This window comes from Abrus precatorius, unplaced genomic scaffold (genome assembly GCF_003935025.1).
Source record: "Abrus precatorius isolate BTA unplaced genomic scaffold, Abrus_2018 Scaffold5, whole genome shotgun sequence".
In the NCBI taxonomy this organism is placed as follows: domain Eukaryota; kingdom Viridiplantae; phylum Streptophyta; class Magnoliopsida; order Fabales; family Fabaceae; genus Abrus; species Abrus precatorius.
The window spans coordinates 14,740,374-14,768,341 of NW_020874395.1; the positions used below are offsets into that span (position 1 = coordinate 14,740,374).

At 29.8% G+C, this 27,968-nt stretch overlaps 3 protein-coding genes and 2 pseudogenes across 5 annotated transcripts; 3 read left to right on the top strand and 2 right to left on the bottom strand.

Annotated features, from left to right (window-relative positions):
• Positions 1-3,055: 3,055 nt before the first annotated feature.
• On the top strand, positions 3,056-19,568 carry LOC113866990 (beta-glucosidase 44-like). 3 transcript variants are annotated; one of them, XM_027501871.1, is made up of 12 exons: positions 3,056-3,380; positions 4,078-4,136; positions 4,561-4,636; positions 4,735-4,806; positions 4,912-4,999; positions 5,335-5,347; positions 5,466-5,681; positions 5,771-5,886; positions 5,994-6,211; positions 6,491-6,522; positions 6,614-6,716; positions 6,824-7,245. In XM_027501871.1, exons 1-12 carry the CDS (start codon positions 3,137-3,139, stop codon positions 7,099-7,101), a joined length of 1,515 nt encoding a protein of 504 aa, XP_027357672.1. In that variant the 5' UTR covers positions 3,056-3,136; the 3' UTR covers positions 7,102-7,245. The 3 variants fall into 3 exon arrangements, with proteins under 3 accessions (XP_027357672.1, XP_027357671.1, XP_027357670.1); XM_027501870.1 differs by lacking the exon at positions 5,335-5,347 and adding an exon at positions 19,551-19,568 and having other exon boundaries at positions 3,058-3,380; positions 5,429-5,681; positions 6,824-7,083; XM_027501869.1 differs by lacking the exon at positions 5,335-5,347 and having other exon boundaries at positions 3,058-3,380; positions 5,429-5,681.
• On the bottom strand, positions 11,703-12,586 carry LOC113867023 (annotated as a pseudogene).
• Positions 14,630-16,267, top strand: LOC113867543 (pentatricopeptide repeat-containing protein At1g12775, mitochondrial-like). The gene is made up of 2 exons (XM_027502935.1): positions 14,630-15,521; positions 15,576-16,267. The coding sequence occupies exons 1-2, from the start codon at positions 14,630-14,632 to the stop codon at positions 16,265-16,267; spliced, it is 1,584 nt and encodes a 527-aa protein (XP_027358736.1).
• On the top strand, positions 16,285-17,180 carry LOC113867544 (annotated as a pseudogene).
• A 233-nt stretch (positions 19,569-19,801) lies between the features above and the next one.
• On the bottom strand, positions 19,802-27,924 carry LOC113866756 (exonuclease 1). The gene is made up of 13 exons (XM_027501557.1): positions 27,847-27,924; positions 27,715-27,751; positions 27,457-27,631; positions 27,123-27,201; positions 26,786-26,830; positions 26,453-26,602; positions 26,195-26,309; positions 25,673-25,773; positions 20,869-20,966; positions 20,686-20,778; positions 20,220-20,437; positions 19,912-20,102; positions 19,802-19,834 (listed from the first exon to the last, which is right to left on the bottom strand). Exons 1-13 carry the CDS (start codon positions 27,922-27,924, stop codon positions 19,802-19,804), a joined length of 1,413 nt encoding a protein of 470 aa, XP_027357358.1.
• Positions 27,925-27,968: the final 44 nt, after the last annotated feature.

Consider the following 27,968-nt stretch of genomic DNA (forward strand, 5'->3'; position numbering starts at 1 on the left):
CCATCTTATTGTTCTACGTTGGAATCCTCTATGACCTGGCCCAGTACTGCTTTGAGATTTTCTGCTCAATAATGTAGATCTAATTTTATAAAGCTAATCATAAAAAAATTTAAATTGATAATTAGATCCATCATTTCACGTTTTATAAAAAAATATTAAATGATTTATCTATTTAATTAATTATAATACTAAGTTACTATCTTATTAAAAAAACATATCCATCTTTTAAGCTAGGGAAAGGTAACTCCATCTATTATTTAATACATTGGGAGGGTTGACCGATTCACTTGAAAAATATGAAAGGTTGGTTTATAGTTATATAATTATTTTATTCTCTTTTACATTATATTATTGTTTTTTATATAAAAATTACTAAAATATGATGTTTTAAAAAATTACAAAAAATGGCAAATTTTTATGAACTACTGTTGGCAATGATATTATTTTGGCATTTAAAAGTTTGTTTATTATTTTATAAAATTATCATAACTTTTCGTTAATTTATCTTTAAATTTTTACCTTTGCACTTTTAAACTTCATATTTTATATTTTTTTTAAAATTATTATATTTTAGTAATATTATTTTTAAATATAACATATAAAAAGTGATCCTATATTATTTATTACAATATTTTTTTTTATTTCTCATGAATTTCTACCCGTTATTAATGTTCACCAATCATTGTTTTAATATTATTGATTATCGGTTTAAATGACTTGTCACGTGATTTATTTATAATGCATAAAAACTAAGGTATGCATTGAGTAACAATCATATCATCTTTTTGCCTTTATCATAAATGAAAGCCACATTAACATATATCAATTTATTTTAAAATTGATATATAGCTCCAATTGAAAAACACTGTTTTTGTTAATCAATTCCCAGTAATTTTGTTTTTCTAGTCATTAAATATTTTCTTTGATAAACATGGTTTATTTACCAACTATTCTTTTTAACCTTTGTTGCATAACAAATGTAATTTTTTAAAAATAGAAGTAATCTAATGCATTATTTATGTATAATAAATGTTTAGTTCACGATTATATATGTTTAGAAATAAATAAATGAAATGGAAATCCATGTGATCTTTTGAGATTCTAAGGATATTTTCTTTTAGGTAACGATTAATCTCTCGAATAAAGGCTTTTTTAATAGTTTTATATACTTGATTTAATTTTAGTTCCAACTTGTATATCTTTTGCTTGTTTAAGATATATAGGAACTGTAAAACATTGTATAAGATAAAAAGATATATATAAAAAAATTTATAAAAAATTGTAATATTTTTTTAATATTGTTAAAGTGTTAAATTATGCTAAAATATATAACTTTTATAAAAACTTGCATGTATAATATTTTTATCTTATATAATAGTATGCAGTTAAAAATATTTATTATTATATTATTAATAAATCAAATTTAAACTTTTTTATTATGTACTTTGAATTTTGATAATATTTTAAAAATAAGTTATTTATCATTTTTTAAATATTATTTATATTTTAAATTCAAAATATGCATCCTATTTTTGTTATAACATATTTATATTATATTTATAAAAGTAATTTATATTATATAAAATTTCCATCCATCAACAAATACAGTGACTGGTTATTCATTTTAAGAACTATGATTTTAGATTATGTTTCTGATGCAAGACAATATTTTTTTTAGTAATAGTTATAATTAAATCATTTTACAAAGTAATATATCTTCAATTTTAAAAGAAGATGATGTTGTGATTTTGAACATTAAAGTCTACAATACATTCTTTCACCGGAATCATTTGTAGCATTAAAGTAAAATTTAAATTTTTTGCAATAAAGTTCAGCAATAAATTAGTATCTTAACATAATATTGATTAAAAGTTAAGAAATATTTTTTTAAATTAAGATAAGATTATATTAAAAGTTAGGATAAAACTATATTTAATAATGTTTTTTTAAAATAAAGAAATAAAAATATTTTATTTGTAAATTAATGACGTGTTATTGCTATCTTTATCTTACTTTTTTTTTTTTTCATTTTCTTTCTTTTTATGTATATAATCTTGAGTATTACTATTTTTTCATATTGTATTACTATTTTCTATATTTGAGTTGATGATGCTCAGCATTCCAAGTGTCAAATCCAAATGAACATGTAATCATCGGGTTTAACAAAATAAAAATTTATGTGTATTTAAAAATATATAATAATTTTCTATTTTTTTATTGAAATTACAAAATTTTATGTATTAGTATTAATGAATATTGTATTTTTAAAATAAAATATTATTTATTATTATATGTCTAACAATATATATTAAAAATTAAATAAATAATATTTTGTATCTTGTTATAATGCTTTTAAAGTTATTAAATTGGTAAAATATTGATTTATAATTTATTAATTCAATCATAGTTAAATTAATAATAATAAATATATATATATATATATATTTAATAATTTATAATATATTAAGTAATAATTTGATACAAACTTATTAAAAATTAAGTTAATTAAAATTTTAAATTAACATAAAATTACATTATATATTGTATAAAATTAAAATTAAAATAAATAACTAAATAATAATAATTTATATATAAACATTATATATGAGTCTTTATTTATTTAAAATATATTTAAAACTTGAAAATAAAATCATTAATAATCAGTTTCATCATACCGGCTAATATTTATTTACCAATTTAAGAATAATCTGAAACTTGTGTGTTTTTTTTATACAAATTGTCTTGATTATTAAATAAAATGGTCTTAATATATATTTACTTAACATATATTTTCTAAAATAATAAAAAAGAAAATATGCCAAACAACACAGCAGAACTAGTTATAGAAAAAACATGAAACTGTAGCTTTTACAGAGTTTCACATTTTCACTTGTGATGCAGTTGAAAATGAGAAGAAAACAACGGTTACTTACCACTACAAGGCACATGCATGTCCCACATTATGGTCCATTGACTGTGAGACGCTGCCAAAAAACATTCAAAATTTATTTTCCATTTTATCTTTTATGGGCAAAACTGAAATTGTCCACAAAAATGGCCTATAAATCAAATCACAGTGTCAGTGTCTCTGTGTCACTCTTCACTCTTCACTCTTCACTCATCTGTGTGAGCTTCCATGGCTCTCTATCAATGCCTCTTTTCCTTGTGGTTTGTGGGGGTTTCAGTTATCCAGTGTGTCGCGGGTGCAGATGATAAAGCAGTGCCCGAAACGGTGAGTTTTGACACGGGGGGTTTGAGCAGAGAAGCCTTCCCCAAAGGATTCATTTTCGGAACGGCCACCTCTGCTTATCAGGTAGAGGGTATGGCCCATAAAGACGGTCGAGGCCCAAGCATTTGGGACGTTTTCATCCAAAAGCCCGGTAATCTCTATTTTTTTTTTCTAAATTATTATTTTAAATTTTTTTAAAAATGTGTTGAATAATCTGTCATGGTATATGAATCAACTAATGTGAAATTATTTTAACTATATTAAATACGTCTTATATTAATCTTAATTGATTTGAAGAATAAAAAAATTAATTTTGAATTAATTTAATTTTAACTATTTTGTTTCTCATGAATTGATGTTTTCAGTTGATTGTTTTGCTGTTTTTGAAAGAAGAGAAAGCATGTTTTTGATAATGAGAACTGTGTCGTATTCATAACTATATTTGTTTCTTTTGTTTAAGGTTCTCCCTTTTTCCAATTTGTCGGAAAAAGACACTGATTTCACGGTCATGCTGTGGTGTATAAGAATTATTTGTTGTAATGTTTTTTTATTTATTACATAATTTACTTTATTACACTTTTTGCTTCTTTAATTTTCTTTTCATGTTTGTATAATTTTTAATATTTTATTGTATTAAAGTAATTTCTGTTTATATAATTTTTATATGATAGAAACAGATGTGAAAAAAATAGAAAAAGTATGAAATAAAATGAGTAATGTAATATATAAAAAAATATTATAAAAATATGTGTATTTCTTATAAAATATTTCGGTTTTTCACAAACAATGAGCTTTTTGTACGGTTTTAAAGCAAAAAGTGAAATGTTTACGGTTTCAATGCAAAACAGGGATTGTCGCAGATAATGGCACGGGTGAAGTTTCTGTGGATCAATACCATCGCTATAAAGTAAGTGGCCTTGAATTTTGATATCTAATGGTTTCATATTCGCTTTTGGGGGATTTTTAACAGAGATTGCTTTCCAATTATAACATGAAGTTGAAGTGTATGTCAAAACAAAATGTAACTACAGATGTTCACATCTCAAATATATCTTACTTGTCTTCTTTACATGCATCAATTTTTGTTGGCCCAAAAGCTACTAATGAAAATTTCTTTTTCTTTTTTTCAATTGGACCCTTATCTATGAAAATTGTCATATTTCACAGCATTAAACATTCTTAGCCAAGTTAACATTTTTTATAAAGCCACACTTACTCATTTTTCACAGAACTATATGGCCTTCCTCATCCCATAAAAGTACTCAAAATGAATGAATATCAAGCGTGTAACCTTTTCAACAATATGAGCTCAATTATGTTTAATTTGACAGGAAGATATAGATCTCATGGCTAAGCTGAATTTTGATGCCTACCGGTTCTCAATTTCGTGGTCCAGAATTTTCCCAAGTAATTCAACAATACTTATCTTACAAATTTGATCATAAAATAGCTGAATCAAATTGTTACTCTCCATTAATAATAACTGAGTTTGACTGCTGTTGCAGATGGAACTGGCAAAGTAAACTGGAAAGGTGTAGCATACTACAATAGGTTGATCAACTACTTACTAGAAAGAGGCAAGTGTTCTTATGGCATTGGCTAAATGATGACATAGCTTTTGAAATATTCTGTTATTTGCATATTTTGTTTTGTTTCCCATTAATAGTCTGAAACTTTTGCAGGGATCACTCCATATGCTAATCTCTACCATTATGACCTTCCTTTAGCTCTTGAGGAGAGATACAATGGATTATTGAGCCGCCAAGTTGTGTAAGTACAATAATATTTTGAGGACAAAATTGCATTGTTAAGGGCCTGTTTAGTTTGAGAAAATGTTTTTTTATTTTTAATTATAAAAATGTCACTTTATTTTTATTTTGTTTCCTTTTTAAAATATTTGTGTAGAGTGAAATTCTTGTTATTAAAAGTTAAAAAAAGAAAGAAAACAGAGTACATGTTCTCAGACTAAACAATCCTATCTTTTGAGGAAAATACTAAGCACTGGTTAAGAAATCAAAAGTAGTTTTATATATTAAAAGCCGAAATAATGAACTCCCTTATGTGATTTTCATCAATGCACGTTTTAAAAGCAAGTTTTCTCATAGATTAATATTTGAAGTTTTGAAGAAAGTAGGTAGTATATGTCAACATGCTTATGTTGTAATTAAGACCAATGATATGACTACTTAAATTGTGCAGGAAAGATTTTGCGGATTATGCAGAATTCTGTTTCAAGACTTTTGGAGACAGAGTGAAGAATTGGATGACATTTAATGAACCTAGAGTGGTGGCTGCTCTTGGCTATGATAATGGTTTCTTTGCCCCTGGAAGATGCTCAAAAGAATATGGGAATTGTTCAGCCGGCAACTCAGGCACTGAGCCTTACATTGTTGCTCACAATTTGATATTGTCACATGCAGCTGCTGTTCAAAGATACAGAGAGAAGTACCAAGTAATAATGGTTTATCTAGTCCTTTTGTTTATTTGGCTTGCTTAAATTGATAAAATGTTCTTATGTAATAATAAATGTGCTTGTTTTAGGAAAAGCAAAAGGGAAGGATTGGAATTCTCTTGGACTTTGTTTGGTATGAGCCTCTTACAAGATCAAAGGCTGATAATTATGCAGCTCAAAGAGCTAGAGACTTTCATGTTGGATGGTAATAAACTTTAGTATTTCTTATAAAGAAGCTCTTCTATTAGTATTTTGTTTTGGATGTGAATTTTTCTTGGATTTTAAAATAACAAGAGTGTTTAAATTCCACAGGTTCATTCACCCCCTTGTATATGGAGAGTATCCAAGGACTATTCAAGGAATTGTTGGGAGTAGACTCCCCAAATTCACTGACGAAGAAGTTAAAATAGTGAAGGGCTCCATTGATTTTGTTGGAATCAACCAATATACTACTTACTACATGTATGATCCCCATCAATCAAAACCTAAAGTCCCAGGCTACCAACAGGACTGGAATGCTGGATTTGCTTGTAAGATAATGCTTCTTCTAAATTTTGAATTGTGTTTATTAGCACTCTCAACTGTCTGTAACCACTCTCATTTAAGTAATTTTTGTCAAGATATCAATATTTTCTCTCTTATAACCATATTAATAATAGAAATATTTTATATAATAAATAAATAAATAAATAAGAGTGGTAATAGACATGTGAGAGTTTCTATTGACACTTTAAACAATTATATATATATATATATATATATATATATTTCTATAACTTTTTTTTTCATTTTTTTTGCAAATATTGAAGATGCAAAGAATGGAGTACCTATTGGTCCAAGAGTAAGTTTGAACTTGGTGACAAATATTCATTATATAGATACAAGTGCATACAAAATATACATTGACTAACTCAAAAGTTAATTTTTTGCAGGCTAATTCATATTGGCTTTACAATGTACCATGGGGCATGTACAAGGCATTGATGTACATAAAGGAGCACTATGGAAACCCAACTGTGATCTTATCTGAAAATGGTAACATATATTATATGTTCATTTCTTGTTTTGTCCTTTATTTTTTTGGCTTGTTGACATTAATAGTCTATTATTATTGCAACATTATTTGACACTATGACTTGTAGGCATGGATGATCCGGGTAATGTGACTCTTCCTAAAGGTTTGCATGACACCACAAGAATAAACTATTATAAAGGCTATTTGACTCAACTAAAAAAAGCAGTTGATGATGGAGCAAATGTGGTAGGATACTTTGCATGGTCATTGCTTGATAACTTTGAATGGAGGTTGGGGTACACATCAAGGTTTGGAATTGTTTATGTTGATTTTAAAACACTCAAGAGATATCCCAAGATGTCAGCATATTGGTTCAAGCAGCTCGTGGTCAAAAAGAAACAGTAGATAATAGGCAGAGAATCTATTTTCTATGCTTCTAGTTGTTTCAGAGAATCATGTTTTGGTGATTTTTGTTAAATTAAAGTATCTTTGCAATTGTAATCATGTGACTTAATTAATGCAAGTCTTCTAATAAAATGATATTTTATCATAGGATAATAACTTTCTTTTACTTTGTCTATAGTGTCATATTGTTTAATATTTTGCACACTTGCATAATTTTTATTTCAGAAAATATGATTTCATGTGTTGATTTTTTTTAACAAAACTTATTTGATCATTGTTAAATACTTTATCAACCTATTTTTTAATAGTTAAAATAAATTTTTGAAAAATTCAAAATAAATCTAGATAGAATGATCACACTAGATTTTTATTCTTGGAGTAAAGAAAATAATTGGTCGGATTTCCTTCTTAGGTCTCAATATTAGTTATTTAAAAAATGATGTTAATGCTATCTAATTCATAATACTGAAATACGTTAAAAGTTATTTAATTCATTTTCCTGCAGCAATATTAAGAGTAAGATGGTAATGCTTTGTGCATGTGATCCAGTGACGGTGATTTGTAGGGAAAGAGAATATCTCCTTAGTATTAAACTAGTGATTTGCAAAAACAAAAGAAACTTCAACATATCTCATTTGTTCAAATATTGATTGTTACCACGTATAGCTGCCAATTAATAAATCAAATCAGTAAAGTTAGTGATTTAATTAAAAAAATATTAATATTTTTTTATTTTTAAAATATTAAAGGAATTACACCTATTAATTTAAAAAAGATATATAATACTTTTTTATTAAAAAAAATATTAAAACTTAATAAATAAATGTGTAAGTTTTTTTATAAAACTGAGTTTATTTAATTAGTAGTATTACAAAATCGATGTAAATCATTTTAATATACTAACCTATAATTGTTAATCTCATTTTGTATGTGATTTAGTTAAATTTTTTGTTCTTATATTTAAAAGTAAATTAAACTATACAAAATCTCACATATAAGAAATTATAATTTATAATTAAATTTAATATATCTAATACTTTTTATATTTATTAAATATTTAGGTTATCATTTAATGACTATTGTCTCTTAAAAAAAATATTATATATTGATAAAAGACTCAATTTACATAATTATTAATTATCATATTTAAGCTGCAAAAAATGTAACAATATATATATATATATATATATATATAATTAATAAATAATAAAAATATTATCATAATAGTTATCATAAAATATTTAAAATGTGACTATTACTGAAATAAAAATATGCTTTTAGATATTAATATAATTTTATATCAAAACAAATATTTTTAATGTATTTATTTGTTCAAGTAACATATTTTTTTTATTTATATGCAAGGTTTGTAAATGTAAAAAGAAACGCTAAACTAATTTCAAATTATGTGAAAAAGGAAGAACAAAAAATAAAGATATGATAAAATAAAACTAGATGATACTTAACTTTGTTTCTTAACTTTTTTTTTTATTCAATTTGAAAGTTTACAGTGATAGTCAGAAAAAGCTTCAAAATTGCGGAGCATATAAAATTAATTTCAAATTTTTAAAAGACTATTTGGTAATAGATTTTATTTATTTTTTTGAATGTTTATTGGATTTCTTTTCTTCTTTGAATTATTGAAATGAGTCTCAATACACAATGTCAAGATAACATACCAATTTAAAAAATGATGAATAATAAAAGATCTTATCAAAATGTAATTATTACTTTTATATAATTTGATATTTAAAATTTGAATTATGAAGTAAAATAAAAATTCTGAAAATAGAAAGGGACAAAGAAGAGATTTGGAGAAGTAAAATATTGACACTTCATCAAATTTTCCACAAATAAACTCACAAATGTATATTATATATATATATATATATATATATATATATAATATTATCTTTCTTATTATTTTTTTACTCCTTTAAATAAGTAGAAAATTTTTTCTTCGTTTTTATTTCAATCAATCCAAAGGTCAAATTTTTTTCATTCCATTTTTTATTTCTTGTTTTATCTTTTATTCCACCTCTCATTCAAATGAATAAAAAAAAATAAAATATATATATATATAATAATATTGATCTAATCTATTTCTCAAGTTTTTATTAATAAATTTTTATTTGATGAATAAGGTTGATTTTGAGGTTAACGAATGCAAGATGAATGCATTTCAACATTGACAAACTTTATCCTGATTTATAATAACTTATAAATAACTTTTCTCGAAGTATGTTAAAATTAAAATTTATTGGTAAGTTCAAATATGTGACGCCAAATAATGATGATAAATGATTTACTAAATTACTTAATTCATTAGAACTTTCATTTATGAATTTTTGTGTAAAATATTTGTCAGTAAAAAAATTCTATGTTCAAACATTTTAGGCTGTGATTTTTAAAACTTTTCATCAGCTCATCATTCTTCTTTAATATTATCGTTATTGGAAACCATCCTAGCCACTATTTGTATCTACATTTGCCATCGGAGACTTCAAGCTCAAATGCTAACATAAGAAAATGCTATTATGTCAAAGCTTATGAGTTATGTCAAAGTATATGAGTAAACATTAAGGGCAAACCCATGTTCCTTTATTTCCTCCATTGTTTTCTAGGCCTTGTCAAAGTTTGAGCTTTTTCCCATTTAAAAAATCTAAAAGTTGAGACCTAATGGTCGTTGAATCTCTTCAAAAGTTGCTCAACAAAACAATTTGAAAACCTTGAAACTACATCTATCGAGTGCTGGAGTAACTAACTCGAGAAGAGAATTATTTCTTTAGACCTATGATTATTGCTTTGACATTGTCGTTTTCTTTAAAAGTTTATTACACAACTTTGGGCTTGATATTAAGCATGAGTATCACCCTAATAAGTAAGTGAAGGGATAATGAAGTTGTCGTCTAAGTCTACATTTGAAGGGGTTGAGTTGGATTGTTAGAGAACATAACTCAAGGTGGGAGTTTCGGCGACTTAGAGCATTTTTGGGTACCTAAAATATGGTGAAAAAAAGTTGAAGTGTGAGGCATTTGAATTAAGGTTAAGATGGCTCATTTGTTGCTTCTTGGGTTAATGTTTGAGTTTGAAATCACTAGCAAAAGACGCAGATGCAACTGATGGCTAGCAATGTAGTGGTAAGCAAAAATAAGAAGAAAGATGAATGATGAAAAATTGTAATACCAGTGACTAAAATGCATGAAAAGTCACAGTCTCAAAAATTAAAATAAAATAAAAATAATGTCAAAAATTAAAATGAAATAAAAATATATATCATATTTTATATGACATTATTTTTATCTCGAAATTAATCATACAAGTCACTTAAGTGTTATATTACTGTGTGTGGCTAAACAAATTAAATGATGAATGAAGACAAATGTTAAGAACTAACATAATACTTTTAAAATTTTAAAGATTAATATATCTAACATTTATTATCTCAAAAGATTAAAGTGAGAGATTAATAGTTTATATTATGTGGCTTTTATTTGTTCTTTATTGTTAGTGCTATATAAAAAATTTGAGATAAAAAAAGTAAAAATAGTGTACATAGTATTCTTTTCCCTTTACCTGGTATACAACATTAGGTTTTACACATTCTTTTATCATCACAACTAACAAATTTTTGGCTACTCGTACATTTCCTTCAACTAATATATTATAGGTATAAATAAACATTTGGGTTGATGTTTCTTGATACCATTTCATTAGACAAACTAACTGCTTCTTTCAATTGACCCATAAGGCAAAAGCTGTAGGTTAGAGAACGTGACAACATTGAGATAAATTCCTTGACAACCATTTCAGAATGTAAACCACACGCATCAGCTACCATCAATAATGAGAAGTCCTAACTAAGCTGCAGTTTGACATTTCTAAACCATGCATGCTTTACAAAGAAGTTTCTCACCTCTATCATTCTCATTTCTTTCAGAGAGCACAGATATAAGATTAGCCAAACTTGTAAAATTCAAATCCAGAATATAGGTAATCAAATGAGACAAAGTAATCAATTGAATGCATAGTAAAATGAGAAGTCCTAAGCACCAATTTGTCATTTCTAAAACATGCATAGCATTTACAATCAAATTACCTAATAGGAAATAAAATATCTGTTGTAGCATAATTATTATTAGTCATATTAAGGACAATTTGCTGTATCTTTAATCAAGTTGTCCAAAGAAATATTACTGGCACAATCTTAGAGATTTATAGACATATGTCCTAGAAATATGATACCAAAATAGAGCATGGTACCGTGTATATATGAATGCTCCTTGTATGTGAATAACACACAGAAATTTTTCTATAATTTACCTATTAAATAATAATAGTTCTCACATATGTATCATCTTATTTGAAAGTTTTGCATTCAATCAAATGGCCACTAGTTCTAATATTGCATAAGGCAGAGAATGTCTACCATCAAAACCAATCATCACTATTGATACAAAATTAAGCACGGTTGACAAGTAAAAAGAAGAAACACTGCTTCCATGTACACAAATCTTTCTGAAAAAAAAATAATACAACAATCATCTAAACATAAAAAACTTACTAAGCTAGCAAGGCCAACCCATAATTCTTAGGAGTCTTCATCCCAGTGTGATAGCAATAGGCTGCAAATGAATTGTCTGTCATAGATCTGAAGCAATTACTTACAATAAGCCTCTGTCAATAATTTTGCCAAGAAGTTTCTCAGCTTTATTATTCTCATTTCTTTCAAAGAGAGCACAAATAATTATTTTAAAATTATAGCATCAGGACTGCAATCATTGTCTTCCATTCTTGACCACAAGGCCTCCTCACAAAGCCCATAGATCATAGAATTATACATTGTGGCATCTAGATGATAGCCTTTGGTCAAAAGATCCTAAAAAACTGCTTGTGCATCCTGAAGTCTCCCTCCTTTCCATAATCAGTAAGTACCGTACGCATCCGCATGAATGCCCTTGTCTATAACTTCATTGAATAATGCAATTGCCCCATCTAAATGATGGTTTTTGAATAATGCATCCATTAAGGAATTGTAGGTAATTATATCGACACGTTGACCACTATCATGCATCTCATCAATAAGCTCCCAAACATCAGAAATTCTCCCTGGTTTGCACAAACCATCAATAAGAGAATTGTAAGTTATTGTATCTGGAACCACACTTTTGCAATGCATATCTTCAAAGAGATTCATGTCTTCGTCCACCATTTTAATCTTGCATAATCCACTGATTAGTATCTTGTAGGCTTGTAGCTACATACATTAGGCGTTATCACGTTGTTGAATACATATTTTGCATTCTTTATTTCATTAACTAAGCAATAGCCATCTATTAAAGTATTATAAGTAACAACATTAGGTTTCACACCATCTGTTATCATCCAATACATTTTTAGCTTCTCTCACTTTTCCATTCTTGTACAAGACAGCAATCAATATGCTAAAAGTATAAACATCTGGATTGATGCTTTTCAATTCCATTTCATTGAACAAATCAACTGCTTTCTTCACTTGACCCAAAAGGCAAAAGCCATAGATTAGACCGGTGTAAGTGACACCGTTGGGATAAATTCCTTTTGACAACTATTTCTGGAAAAAATCACATGCCTCATTCTAAAATTTGTGAAGAGCTTGACCTTAAGAATGGCATTGGCAACATCAGAGTGAAAGTGCCTTCAGCTCCTTAGTTTTAAAGAGATTTGATCGAAGATTGATGAATGGGCACTGGGTTTAGGGCTTTCTCGGTTTTTGTCAGAATAAATTCAACTTAAAAAAATGAAAATGATAATATATTTTAAATAACTACCACCTATTTTAATATTCTTTACATAATAACTTTAATTGATGTTCAGGTTAAATATCTAAATTTTTATAACATATATGTAGTTATTGGAAAGAATAACATGAGTTAATAAATAAGTAATGTATGGGTGACTAAGTAAATTTAATAAAAATAATTTTATATATTTATGATTTTAAGAAGATTTGTATTCATATGTCATAATTGAGTTTCCATTTATAATTAAAAATAAAATTTGATTTAATAGAATATTAAATATCATCTTAGATATATAAGGTTCATTATAAACTCTATTTATAAAGTTTATGGTTTTTATAATTAAATATTTGTCATCCACACTTACATTATCAATTAATGATTAAAATATAATTATGTATTATTTAATTATTGAATGTCGTTTCATATCTTCATCATACCATCCCTTGTTTCAGCCATATGTAAATTTGCTTAAGTGAAAGTTACAGGAAAAATTATAGTTCATTAGATGATTTTTACTTAAGTGATAATAAATTTGCCTAAGCCAAACTCGAATTAACTTAAGTATCTGGCTTAAGGCAAACAAGAAGTAGCTTAAGCAATTATGCAAACACAAGAATCCTGCAATATTGTTACAAACTAGGATTACCTCATTTTATTTGATCTCTTGTCTTGTATATTCCTTTCAAACTTTTATCGCATAAATTTTAACTATATATACAAAATTTATTGAACTAGGAGTTACAAACACAACAAAAATGCTTGAACTAACTTTTGAAAAAAGATAGAAAAAAAGTGAGTTTTAGATAATAACGTTGAATTTTACATAAATAAAAAAGAAATTGATTTTAAGAACTTTAAAACTAGCTTAAACATGAATAACTTCTTTTGGTATTTTATGAACATGCTTACGCTAACCAATACGTCCATTTTATATGAACCTATTTTTAGTATAGGTTTTGCCATATTTAATTATTTTATAAAAATAAGTCCGAGATATATGGGTATATCCATTTCATTCAAAAACAAGTCCTTTGCTTTTTTTTCTAACTAGTTTCTAAATAGAATTTATATTTGATATATATATTAATCGACAGCAAATATAAATTTTTGAAATAAAATTTTAAATTAAAAATAACAATAATAAAATATTTCTTCTAATATTTTATAGAATATATATTCTATTTTTATAGAAAAAATTTTTTGAAAATATTATTATTGTCTTTGTTTATGTTTTGGATTGGAATAAATTACTATAATTTGTCCTCACATGTAAATTAATCAACATTTTTTCATAATTTTTACATACGGTGATCTATATTTTTATATTTGTAATTTCTTAAGAGTTAATGTATTCATAGTTAAAAGTTCTAACTTCATATCATATCAAGATTATACTTGATATTATTACTATCATTGGTATCGAGAAAGTGAAAAATAGATAAAGATGATCTAATATTTTTATTATAGGTAGAATTCTTATTACAATCACGTAAATTCTCTAGTTACAACTAAAATGATAGAAAAAAAATTATTTAATTTTTTTCATGCAGTAAAAACTAGGTAATAAAGTTGCGAATTTAAAAAATATTTTAAAAATTTTCGTTTTAGAAATTTTTAACCACGTTGTCTTTCTTTCTTTATTCTTTTTGTTCTCTCTCCCTTCCCATACAAAGCCTCCAATACTCAATCTCTCTCGGAACCCTACACCCTGTGGAAGCGAAGACACTTCTGCTTTGATATTGCCAATGTCATTCTCAAGGTTAAGCTCTTTTCTTCCTCTCTCCGTTCTCAAGTTTCACCCTTTTCCTCTTTGTTACTCTGCAAAACTTCACAGTCACTCTTCGTCCCCATTTATTCACAATGTTGATGACGCTGTTGCCTCATTCCATCGCATGCTCAACGAGCGTCCTTCCCCACCCATCATTCAATTTAACAAGATTTTGGGATCCCTTGTTAAGAATAAGCATTTCTACACTGCCATTTCCCTCTTTCAACGATTGGGATCCAAGGGAATTAAGCCAGACATTTTTACTTTTAACATTCACATCAATTGTTTGTGCCAACTGCTTCAAATGACCTTAGCTTTTTCGGTATTGGCCAAGATCTACAGATTGGGTTATCAACCAGATACCATAACCTTCAACACAATCATGAATGGTATGTGTCTCAACGGCAACGTTAGGAAAGCACTGCATTTTAACGACAAGGTGGCACAAGGATTTCGTATGGACGAAGTTACTTATGGAACTTTGATCAATGGATTATGTAAAGTGGGAGAAACAAGAGCTGCCATTCAGTTGATGAGACAGATTGAAGGGCAAATGATTCAGCCTAACCTGGCAATTTACAATACAATCATTGATAGTCTATGCAAAGAAAATTTTTTGAATGAGGCGTGTGATCTTTTTTCAGAAATGGTTGTCAAGGGAATTTACCCTGACTATATCACTTACACCTGTCTAATTTATGGCTTTTGCCTTGTGGATCAAGTGAAGAAAGCAGTTGATTTGTTCAATGAAATGTTATTGAAAAGCATCAATCCAGATGTTTATACTTTTACCGTATTGATGGATGTTTTGTGCAAGAATGGAAAAGTGAGAGAAGCTAAAAATGTGTTGGCTGTGATGATAAAAGATGGCGTGAACCCTACTGTTGTTACTTATAATACTTTAATAGATGGCTATTGCTTAGTTAACGAAGTAAAGAATGCAAAATATGTATTCAACAACATGATCCAAAGTGAAGTAATGCCTGACGCATATAGCTACACTGTACTGATCAATGGATTATGCAAGATTAAAATGATGGATGAAGCCATGAATCTATTTAAAGATATGCATTGCAAAAGTGTGGTTCCAGATATAATAACTTACAATTCTCTTATTGATGGTTTATGCAAATCAGGGAGAATGTCTTATGTTTGGAAGTTTATTGATGAGATGCGTGGTAGAGATCTACGTGCTGATATAATTACCTACAATTCCTTAATAAATGCATTATTCAAAAACCATCATGTAGAACAGGCAATTGCATTATTCAATGAGGTTATACACAAGGGCATTTATCCAGATGGATACACATACACAATACTTATCGACGGACTATGCAAAGGTGGAAGACTCACGGATGCACAAGAGATTTTTCAGGATCTTTTGATTAATGGCTATAAGCTAAATGTGTCAACATATAATGTTATGATCAATGGCCTTTGTAAAGAGGGCATGATTGATGAAGCATTGTCCTTACTGTCAAAAATGGAAGACAATGGTTGCAGCCCTGACGATATAACTTTTGCCGTAATTATCTGTGCCCTCTTAGAAAGAAATGAGAACGATACAGCAGAGAAACTTTTTCATGAAATGATGGTTAGATGCTTGCTGTGAGATTAAAACTAATTGAGATGCTTTGTACTTACACTTGTATGTAACATTTCCTCAAGAATCATAGCTGGCATGTGGCTCAAAACCATGAGAAATCTAGAAGTCAAACTCATGAAGGAATAAGCATATCCAGTTTCCTTTTCTTCTGCCACATTCTCTAATTCACTTCCTTCATGGACCTTCTGATACAGCGGTAACCACCCTTAAGCCCATTTGCCCAAGTCCATCAAAGCCAACAACAACAACAATCCCAGCATTCCCACAACTATCTGATGTTGCAGGGTGCCCTCTTACTCTCTCAGATGAGTTCCTTCATGGGATAAAGTGCATGTGGTGTCACCAAATATGATGGTGACTAGGAACTGCACCACAGTAGGTACTGCCCAGTGCTTGCAGCATGGTTGTATGCTGCATACTCTTCTGCTGCACTTGGCATGGCAGACCATAGCCATGGGCATGGTCATGGTCATGCCACATCATCATATGACATGATGCCTATGCTGCCAGATGACTCAGAAACCTGGTGAATGATTTGGGAAAGGCTTTGAACTGACAAGGCTTAATGAGACGTGATGTGGTGTATAAGTATTGCTTTTGTGGCATTAGGCTTCACCCCTTGAACTGCCCTGATCCATTGTCTCGGAGCCAAAGTGGAGAACCTGTTGTGGATGCAAGTGTGAGAAGGTTGGAGAAGAATTGCCTGAGTAGCACCAAATGTCAATGGTTTCCCTGGTTGGTGTTCCAAGTGCTTAAATAGCCTCTATTTTGATGAGTTGTCCTTATTTATTAAAAACAAAAAGTTTTTTTTTCTCTTGGATATTTTGGTGTTTTTGCTTTGTTCATGGTGAGTTGGAGTTTGATGGTTCTTGTTGAAAATTGAAGATCAAGATTGCTTGTGTTTCATCTTCTTCATTGATGCTTGGTATTTAGTAAAGTTGTCTCTTTCTTTTTTCTTTACTGGATGTTGGTTGCTTTCTAAGTTTTTACATAATTCTTCACACGCTATTGGACCTTGTGTGGCCCAAGAAAGTGAAAAGAGCCAGTAGTGGAGCAGTGGAACACTTTGTGACACAGTAACCGTTTTGTCAAGTGAGGATTTAGGGAAAATAACATACTCCACTCTAATGTCTTAAAATCAAGTTCTTAAATAAAAACCTTAACATAGCAAGAAACTACCAAGCACTTGCAATGTGATCTGTACTTAAAAATAAGTTGTAGTTTTGGATTCTTGGTATTAAGATCAAAGTTGAGTTTGCAATTAGCAACTCCCTCTCTCTCTCATAGCTTTGCTTGCAAAATAATTGGTTGGGGATTGATCAGAAAAATGGGTCAAACAATATAGTCATGTGTGAAACATGCTTATATTTTATTATTTATTGTGACAACAGATAAGTAGTGCTGTTAGTTATTTGTTAAATGTTAAAGCAGCATACAATTTTTCAATTTGATTATTCTTGTTCTTACCCTGCCCAAGTCATAAATGACAGCATAATTTGAGGCTTCTCTTAGATTTGCCATTCTTGTTTCTGATATCTAGTTAGCAGTTTGCAGAAATGTTGTCCCATGTCACGAAAATACTTGCATTTGTTACAGAATCTTAAATTATAATATAGTTTTATGTTTGATGTCACGTTTTTTGTTGCATTCTAAAATAATATAATGGAGTATGGTCATGCTCATCTGGGTTTAACACAGGGTGTCCTCACCGTCACAAGCACAACACTTTAGCCCGCCAGGCCACTCTTAAATGGGTTAGGCTAGAAAAATTAGCCCATTATTTAAACAGAGTATGCTTGGGCTAGCCTATTTTTGGACAGGCTTTTGACTGGGCAGAACGGGCTGACCTGTTTTGCCATCCCTACTTGTAGGCATGGATGATCCAGGTAAGGTGACTCTTCCTAAGGGTTTGCATGACACCACAAGAATAAACTATTTAGAAAGCTATTTGACTCAACTAAAGAAAGCAGTTGATGATAATGTACATGTGATAGGATATTTTGCATGGTCATTACTTGATAACTTTGAATGGAGGTTGAGTTACACATCAAGATTTGGCATTGTTTATGTTGATTTCAAAACACTTGAGATACCTAAAATGTCAGCATACTGGTTTAATTAGCTCATTGCCAAAAAGAAACAGTAAATAGCAAGCAAAGAATCTATTTTCTATGCTTCTAGTTGTTTGAGATAATCATGTTTTGGTGGTTTTGGTTAAGTTAAAGTGTTTTTGCAATTGTACTCATCAAGTCTTGTAATAAAATGATATTTTATAATATGACAATAACTTTATTTTAAATTCAACTATAGTCTCATATTGTTTAATAATTTGTTGAATTACATAATTTTTTCAAGAAAATATTATTCCATGTGTTGATTCTTTAAAAAAAATATTTGATTATTGTCAAATACTCTAGCAACCTATTTTGCAATAATTGAAATAAAAAATTAAAATAAAATGCAAAAAAATTGTTCAAACATATTTACAAAAAGAATGATCACACTAAATTTATATTCTTGGATAAAGAAAATAATTAAAAATTAAAGACTATAAATTACTCAAATTTTCTTCTTACAATATCAATAATAACTATTTAAAAAATGAAAGATGTTATACCCATTTTTCCTGCCGCAATGTTAAGAGTAATGTGGTAATGGTTCATTCACGTGATCAAGTAACGATGGCTTTGGAGAATGAGAATATCTCCTCAATATTGACATATCTCATTTTCTTTATCAAACATGGTCAACTGATTGATACCACCATAAATCGTGATCATTACTACCAATTACCAAAGTAGTCTTCAAAGAGGCTTTTTAAAATTTATGAGTATCTAATAGTTTTTAACTTATATGGTTCTATTAAAAAGATGTTTTTATTTAAGTTGACTTTTCTTTTCCAATTAAATAAAGTAAAGATCATGTTAACTAATCTAAGTATATGATTCTATTTATGTAAAATGTTCAATATGCAATAACATTGTATACTATGTTCATCTTACCTTTTATTTATATAATAATTTTGGTTGCCAAATAATTTAAATAATATACACAACTTAGAAATTAAATTATTCATTGATTAATCTAAATGTGTAGTTTCAAGTATCATGATCAATTACTAGCTTCTTTCACAACAATGTTAAGTTGTTATGTCTAAGCATATAAGGAACTAGTTTGGACAAAATTTGAGAAATAAAAAATATAAATAAAAATAGCATTGGTCTTACTAGGTTTAAAAAAATGAACTCTAAGAAAGAAGCAACAAAAATTATGGATAATTAAACACGAGAAAAGAAATTCAAAATAGTTTTGTTGCTATTATCCGTTTTCTTCAAATTGCTTCTCTTGGATTTCTTTTCACTACCACCTCTTCCTTTCAAATCAACTTTCTTAGTCTTAAAATTTACACTTTCTTGGGATTTCACAATCATGCATAGATTATCATTATTTTCAACATCTGTCACTCTTGAAACCTGTCCATCAGTGGCTTCACCTTTATCTGAGCAAATGTTAGGAAATTTTCTTTTCCTTGAGAGATTCTTAGACCCCTCTTCTTGAAAGATATCCAGAGATCTGCACACATCGGTATATTCCACACTGCTAACGAAAGAAACTTTTTCTACTATGTCATTTGCCTGAACCAAACATACTTCCTTAGGTTGTCTTATCCTAAATGGGTTGTTGGCAGGAACCTTCAAAGGAGTGTCACCAGCTACAATGGTCTTTTCTTCTATTCCATTTTTTTCCAATGGCATGATTAGTTTCTGAAGTGCCAATGCTTCAGCAGAATACTTCTCTTCATCTAAGAGCTTTGTCACTATGGAGAAAAATAATTTTATGACTGCTAACATTTAAAAATATAAACCATCTAGCAAAAAATGTGCAAAAACTTAGCAATGTATTTCAAAAATTGTTAGTTGCATAAACACATGCGTCTCTAATTTTTTATTTCACTTGCCTGTACTTTTTTCTCTGGTGCAACTGGAACCAATGATTGAAAAGCTATTCTCCTGTCTAAATGGTGCAGGAACTTCAGCTTTATGGACTTGATCAAAGCTTTGGAGATCATTGGGGCGTAGAAAAAATTTAGAACATTTAGACTTATCAAAGGGTTCCTTAGTTGATGGATTCAAGTTTCCTTCAGCTATTGCTGTGACTACATATGGGGGAATTTCTCTAATTGAATTTAGACTTAATCAAGGAAAAAATGATACATGTTCTTCAACAAGCATACAGGTTGAAATTATTGATCATATATTCTAAATATATTTATATATATAGAACTCCTGGTTAAACATTTATACAAATTCAAGTAACCTCTAAAGTAGTAACTGGTAGGAAACAACACAAGTTAAGAATATTGAAAATAATAGAAGATTTCAAGAACTCTATCAGTCCCGAAAATGTAGTGTAATAAAGGATACGGTCCCAAGAAATCAAGTTTTCCATCAAGTGACTCTAGAAAATTTTCTGGAAGGGGTTTCATGTGCTTAAGCTCTTTAGCATTGTTATCATATCTACATAGAAATTCAATAAGCAAACTGGTCATTGCTGAACAAATAATTAATACTCATTCTAAAATTAAGAAATAGATTTAATAATAGTACATCCGAGCATGTTGAAAGACCGCAACAGCCTCTTTAAAGGATTTGGCATAATCTTCAGGCATTTGATCTCCTTTCTCAAGCTTAAGCACAGACAAGATCTGTTAAAGAACTAATACATTAGTCATACCTTGTATACGAACCATTTTAACTATACTTGTTTAAGTAACTGCAGAAAACAAAAGTATTGGTTACTGGTATACAACATCCAATAAACATAATTCCAATTTGGTAGTGAAATGTGCACTTACCTTGTTCTTAATTTCTAAAACTAAAACAAGATACATAAATGGTAGAGACAATATATAATATTGTCCAAGTGGAACACAATACAACTTAGAAAAAGTCTCTTAACTTTATGGTAATCAGGGATCATTAATATAGAATATTAAACATATAATTACTGTACTTAAAAAGATACTATTTTCTTTATTCACAATATTACTATAATCATAAAATTCCAACACTCTCCTTTAAACTGAAGCATATGATCTTGTTGCATGTATTCCTAATTCGAGAACTTCTTAATAACTTGGTATAGACCTCTGCCAATTATTCATAAAAATTTATGAAGCTAGTAGTAATATCTCTGGATAAGATCTTCTCTCTAATGAAATAAGAGTTTATCTCAACATGTTTAGTTCTCTGATGAAAAATTGGAATTGACACAATATGTGAAGCTATCTAATTATCATAAATAAGTGTTATATGTCTAAGTTTCCCAAATCTCAATTCTTTGAACAATTTTCTAACTCAAATAAATTCACAAGTGACTAAAGTTATGACTAGATACTCTTCTTTTGTACTAGACCTTACAACTACACTTTACTTTTTGTTTTTCAAGAAAATTAGATTTCTACAAATAAAGATATAATAGCTAGATATAAACATTTTATTACTAGGTGATCTTGCCTAATATGCATTTGAATACCCCACAACATGAATATGTCATTTATCTTCATATAAGAGTCCTTTATATTGGAGCTCTTTTAATCTATTTCAAACTGCAAATTACTTCATCCTAATGTTCATCACAAGGAGAGTTAAGAAACTAACTCACCATATTAACTGTAAAAAAGATGCTGAGGAAAGTAATTGTTAGATAGTTCAATTTTCCAACAAGTATGCTATACCTTTATGGATCTAAACTTCCCCTAACATAGGAGAAGTTTAATATTAAAATTCATAAGAGTATCAATAGGTTTAGCTTCCATCAATTATGTTTTTTCTAAGATATCCATTACATAATTCCTTTGAAAAATCACAGCATCACTCTTGAATTGTGTCAACTCAATTCCCAAAAAGTATCGAAGTCTGCCAAAATATTTTATTTGAAAGTACTAACAAAGGTATTGCTTTACTTGTTCCATGTAATGGTATCACTTTATGTGATAACAATATCATCTACATATATAATTAAGTAAAAACAACCTACGCTTGAATGACGATAAAAAAAGTGAATGATTTGCTCTACTTTGAGTAATGCCAAACGATTGAACCACCATGCTAAATTTGTCAAACTATGTCCTACGGAATAGTTTGAGACTATAAAAATATTTTTGAACACGACATACAAGTCATAAAGACTTCCACTAAACAACAAATTCAAAGATTGCCCTATATATATTTTTACAAGATCAAGCATTCTTGATATCAAACTGAAAAAAAAAGTGACTGTAGTCTAAGTCAAATATCTATGTATATCCTTTGGACATCTAGCAAGCCTTAAGATGATCAATCTTACCATCAAGACTAACATTGACCATATAGATCCACCTGCAACCAACAAGAAACTTCTCAAAAAGAAGAGAAACAAATTCCCAAGTATCACTTGTTTGTTTCCAACCAAGAAGGAGAGAGCATTACCAATAGACTAAGAAATAGAAATAAAAAACAAAGAAGATAGACAAGTATAATGAGGAAACAATGATAAATTAAAGAAACATACTAAAGAAAGAGATTTTAAGTAAAGCGTATACATTTACAAAGAAAAATAGAAAGTTTAGTATTAGGAGATAAGTCAAGAGAAGAGAGGATGAGTGGCACTAGAAGCAAGTCAAAGTAAGACCCATTAGACATTGGTGGCACAAGAAGTGGTTGGCAACAGTTATATACCTACCAAGTTAAAGGAGGGAAAAAAGTAGACTCAAATATTAAAGTAGGAGGACTTGGCGTAAAAAAAAGAAAAGATTCAAAATAAGTGACATCAATCAAAGTTAAATAGAAACAAAGAGTTAAAGAGTAACACTTATAACTTTTTTAAGATTTGGAATAACAAGAAAAACACATTTACAAGGGTGATATAAGTATTTATCAAGCCTTAGACTAGGTCATAAACAAGGCAGGTAGATCCAAAGACTTAAAAAGGTAGAGGGTGAAGGAATTGGTGAATATATAAGCCAGAGTGAGGAACTTGGCTTTGAAGAACAAAGGATGACATCTATTAATAAGGTAACAAGCGAAAAGAATATCATCACCCCAAAAGCAATGAAGAACCTAACTATTACACAACAAAGTACAAGCAATTTCAATAAGATATCTATTCTTTCATTAAGCAATCTCATTGTAATGTGGAATATGAACACAAGAGGTTAGATAAAGGATATGATTAAAAATCATAAAACTTTAAAAGTGATTAGATAAAGCATTCATGAGCATTATCACATTGTAAATTATAAATTAAAACGCTAAATTGAGTTTTAATTTCCAAAATAAAAGTTTTAAAAATAGAAAATAGTTTAAAACGATCTTTCATTAAAAATAACAAAATAATATAGAATAGCTATCAATAAAGGTGGACAGTAGCAAGGCCCAAAGATTGTGTTTGGGATTCATTAGATACAGTGATAGAGTAAATAATCAAATGTAGAAATAGTAAAAAAAAAAAATATTACTAGTGATATAGTCAATGGTCCCAAAATCAAGGACTCATGGGGCAAGGAAAGAAAAAGAGACACCAACAAAAAAGTTACTCATGTGCACAACAAAAGCAATGTAATCATAGGTCTAATGCTCCTTAAATCATCGAAGAAGTCACTATATACAGGTGAAGGAGCAAGTGTTGGTGACACTATCAAAGGTGTAAAGTCAAGGGGTGTGGATTAGACAACATTAACCACTCGTGGGGGGCAACCATGTAAGGCAAAGTAATAATCAATTGTGTCTCTTTTTATGACAATGGTCATACTTTAAGTAAGAACGAGATTTGTCTTGTTTGCAAGAATGAGCACAATTTGTGAGCCTACAGCAAAGGAGTCTAACAAAGTAGAAGTAGAAAAAATATCCATAAAAGTATATGAAGTTTTAGCTAATACCCATATCAAGGTGAACCACGTGGAGTTTATAGTGGATACAGTAGACAACTCCAAAATTTAATCGCAAATAATAGAATACACTATAGTCAAACCATATAAAACAAGTAACATAATAAGTTGTTAATAATTTTCAAGGTCTTTACCTGTTGAGGTAGCAAAAGGCAAGACTTCATTCAACTTATGAAAAATGTTGGTCACTCAACTCCAAATATTCAGTCATGACACCATCAAATTGTTGAGGAATAATAAGATTCATAAAATGTTGACAAACTACAGAAAGGCACTAAATGTCATTGGTATACAAGCCTTAGGCCTATGTCCAAATAGACTCATATCTCATGAGGGCCAAAAATTTACTTCGAAGAGGAATGAATAGTGAATTTGATAACACTACAAAGCTAAGCATCGATTTTACTCCATTTAGATTTTTCAACAGAATTAATGGAGTCCTCCTTAATCTTCAAGCCAAAGTTTGACGTTGGACACCCATGCAGATAATTACTTCCATCCCACTTCTTCAAGGATAAAGGGACACTAACATAGCTGCTGAAAACGGGAGTGTCTGCCTCCAGAGGGTTAAAGGCGGCCATGGAGCAGTGCGAAAAAAATGAGTGACTCGCAACCTAGAAAGAACAAGAAAGGACAAATTGGAGTACAGCAAACAGCAGCAACTCCAACGAAACAAGCAGCAGCTGAAAACAATGTCAGGAGTGCCATCACTCGCCAACGGTGTGTAGCAAGGAGAGAAAGCTGACAAGGAAACGACAAGCGTAAGAATGCATGGGACCATCAGGCGGTGTAAAATTTCGAGGACATGCCAAATTGAGCAAGGCAAACCAGATCCAAGGGTATTCGCCAAAAAAAATTGTATTGAAAAATTGCCAAAAAACTAGCTGAAACAGTAGCAAGCAGCAATTCATTGTCCAAACGAGCAAAAATCTGAAAACTGAATGCAGAGGACAATTTTTAGAAAAATTTTGCACCAAAGTGAGCCCACTGGGTAATCACATATTAGAATTATCCCATGTTAGGCTCTAGATACCAAGTTGAGAAAGAAAAATAAGAAATATAATATGAATCTGTGTATCTTGACTACAAAGTAGAACATATATTTATAATACGAATTATTAATATAGAATATACAATTACATAAACTTTGTAATTATAAAGATACTAATTATCCTATTTATAACATTACTATAATTACATAATTTCAGCAACAATGAATTCACAATAAATATTTGGCATTCAAATACGTGGCATAAAGAAACAGGCTATATCCTTCCATCAAGCAAATCAAAATGTGAGGAATAATGAGAAATTTTCATTTGAACATTCCAATTGAGAAGTCCACATGATGAAATCAAGCCAAAGATTCTAGGGGACAAGAGAGAGCTTCTAAAATTCTAAAGAGCTTTCTCTCTTGATTTATGTTCAATTCTCTTCAACAAGCAATCAACCTTAATTGATTTTAGCAATGAGAACATACTTACGCGATCTAGGTTCTGATACTTGGAAACAAAGGCATGAGCTCGAGCAATACCAATTCCAGGAACAGATGGAAGAAAATCACAGCCAGCTAAGACACACATACCTGAAGGAGCAAAAAGCATTTTTCAGCCTGTCAAGTGTGAGATTCCTTTTTTATGACACAAACAACAAAGATTTCCTCAAAAGTTCGAGATTTTGCCCTAAATCATTAATTAGCTCAGGTTAACCTTTGCCAGGGATATGAATTTTGCATAAGTACCCTCCCATTAATGTATCCAACAGGTCAAAGCACACATACAATAAGAGCTCGTGTAGGCAAGGTCTTAGACTCCTAGTTCCTTTTCTTAATTCTTTTCATGGATAAGACACTTATGTATGAAATGCTCTAAAAATATATTGCATACTTGCAGTTACATGAAGGCACATCCACACATGCTCATCATAGGTTACAGGGCAACCATGGTCATTTCAAGACATGAGCATATGTGCACACATTGTTGCATTCCACAAGCAGTAAAACTCACCTGTGAAGAGTTTCATATCAAAACTACGAAATGAAGGTCTCCTAGATTCAGCAGAAAAAACCTTCTCTAACTCAACTCTTTCACCATTTCCATGACGGTCCATCTTAAAAATAATCTGTTCAAACAAAAATCACTGAGAATTACAATCCAATTCACAGGATTTCAATGAAACTGAATAGTGAAACAGTAAAGAAATCAATATATTAGAAAAGCAGTAAACCTCCACGCACAATATCATAGTTTTGGAGAAGTTCTTACAGCTGGACAGCCATATGCTATCAGATCACTATCTTCTGTGATCACTGCTGCAACTCCACCTTTTTCTGCTTCAAGGTTCGACATGTATGCTAACTGAGCATCTGCTTCATATGGAGCTACAATGAACTCAATGTTCTCTGATTTAAGAGTCTGCAAGGTTATAATTAGATGAAAGAATTACCATAGAGTGTAGACTAACTAAAGATTACTGTTCAGAAGTAGCACTGGTATTACTCAATTTTGTAAAGGGGGTACAACCGTACGATGGGAGTGTTCTCAGTATTATCAGTCACAGGTATGTACAACAAGATATGCTTAAGGTTTACAGCATACCTGAATTAGTTTATATGCCATAAGGGGAGTAATATTCACTGCTCTCTGCACACGTAAGAAAGGAAAATCCTTGGTGTTCAATTCATAAGCCTAAACATTAGAATGTGGAATAAATAAAGAAAATGAAGTCTTGTTGACATTTGATGACAACAATTAGATAAATTGCCAGCATTGCACGCTGAGTTTTTTTAATTTAGTAAAACTCAGGATTCATCTAATTAAGATGTCATGTAGTAATACATTAGTGACAAATCCTTGGAGTTGTCAATAATGTCCTCCAAAATGACCATTATTTTTTTTTTCTCTTTTTTTGGTCAAAACTGAAGAATGCTTCTACCTGGAAGAGATCTGAAGCTGCACTAACATTCCCTTCTTTGAGCTTCGCCATTGCCAAATCACGATTAGCACTTCTTTTTCTAAAACAACCAAACCACACAGTCACAAACACCACACACCGAGAAATGACACGCATTAGCAGAAACTAAACTTACTGTTTAATTCAACTTATTTTGAAGAAATAACGCTTTAATTTATCAACTTCCTAACGCAAGTTTTTGAAAAATAAGAGATATTTCCTTCAGAAAAAAAAAAGTTTTCAAGCATGTACTAAATATTAAAAACTAGATTCTAATTCTAAATTTAAACAGACAAAAAAAATAAATAAACCATGCCTGTTCCTCTCTTCCTCAGTTGCTGCCTTGCAAGGAACATTGCCACCATCAAAAACAACAACTGGGGTTATTTTATAGTAGCGAAGCAAGTTAACTCGGTGCATAAAATATTCAATGTATCGCAACTTCCTTTCGCTATCAGAATCAAGACAAAGCTCCATACTACACGAATAAGCTGAAAAATCAAAATGTCAGCTTCAACTTCACACCGTTATATTTACCCCAAAACTGCAATAACAACATTGAGTCACTACTCACCCCCTTTGTGAAGCCATGAATAAGCATCAATACCCACCTGCAGATTTTGCAAAGTGAGCAAAACCGAACACACCCCTCGTAAAATTTTGCCGAAAAATCGAAACTTTGAAATGGAATAGGGTTGATTCTTACGCGTTTACCAGCGTACTTCTTGATGTGGACGGGTTCGATGTAAGGTTTCATGAACCTGAGAAGATCCTTGATGCCCATTTGCAATGCCGTAGGTTTTCGGTTCTGTGTTATGGGATTTTTCA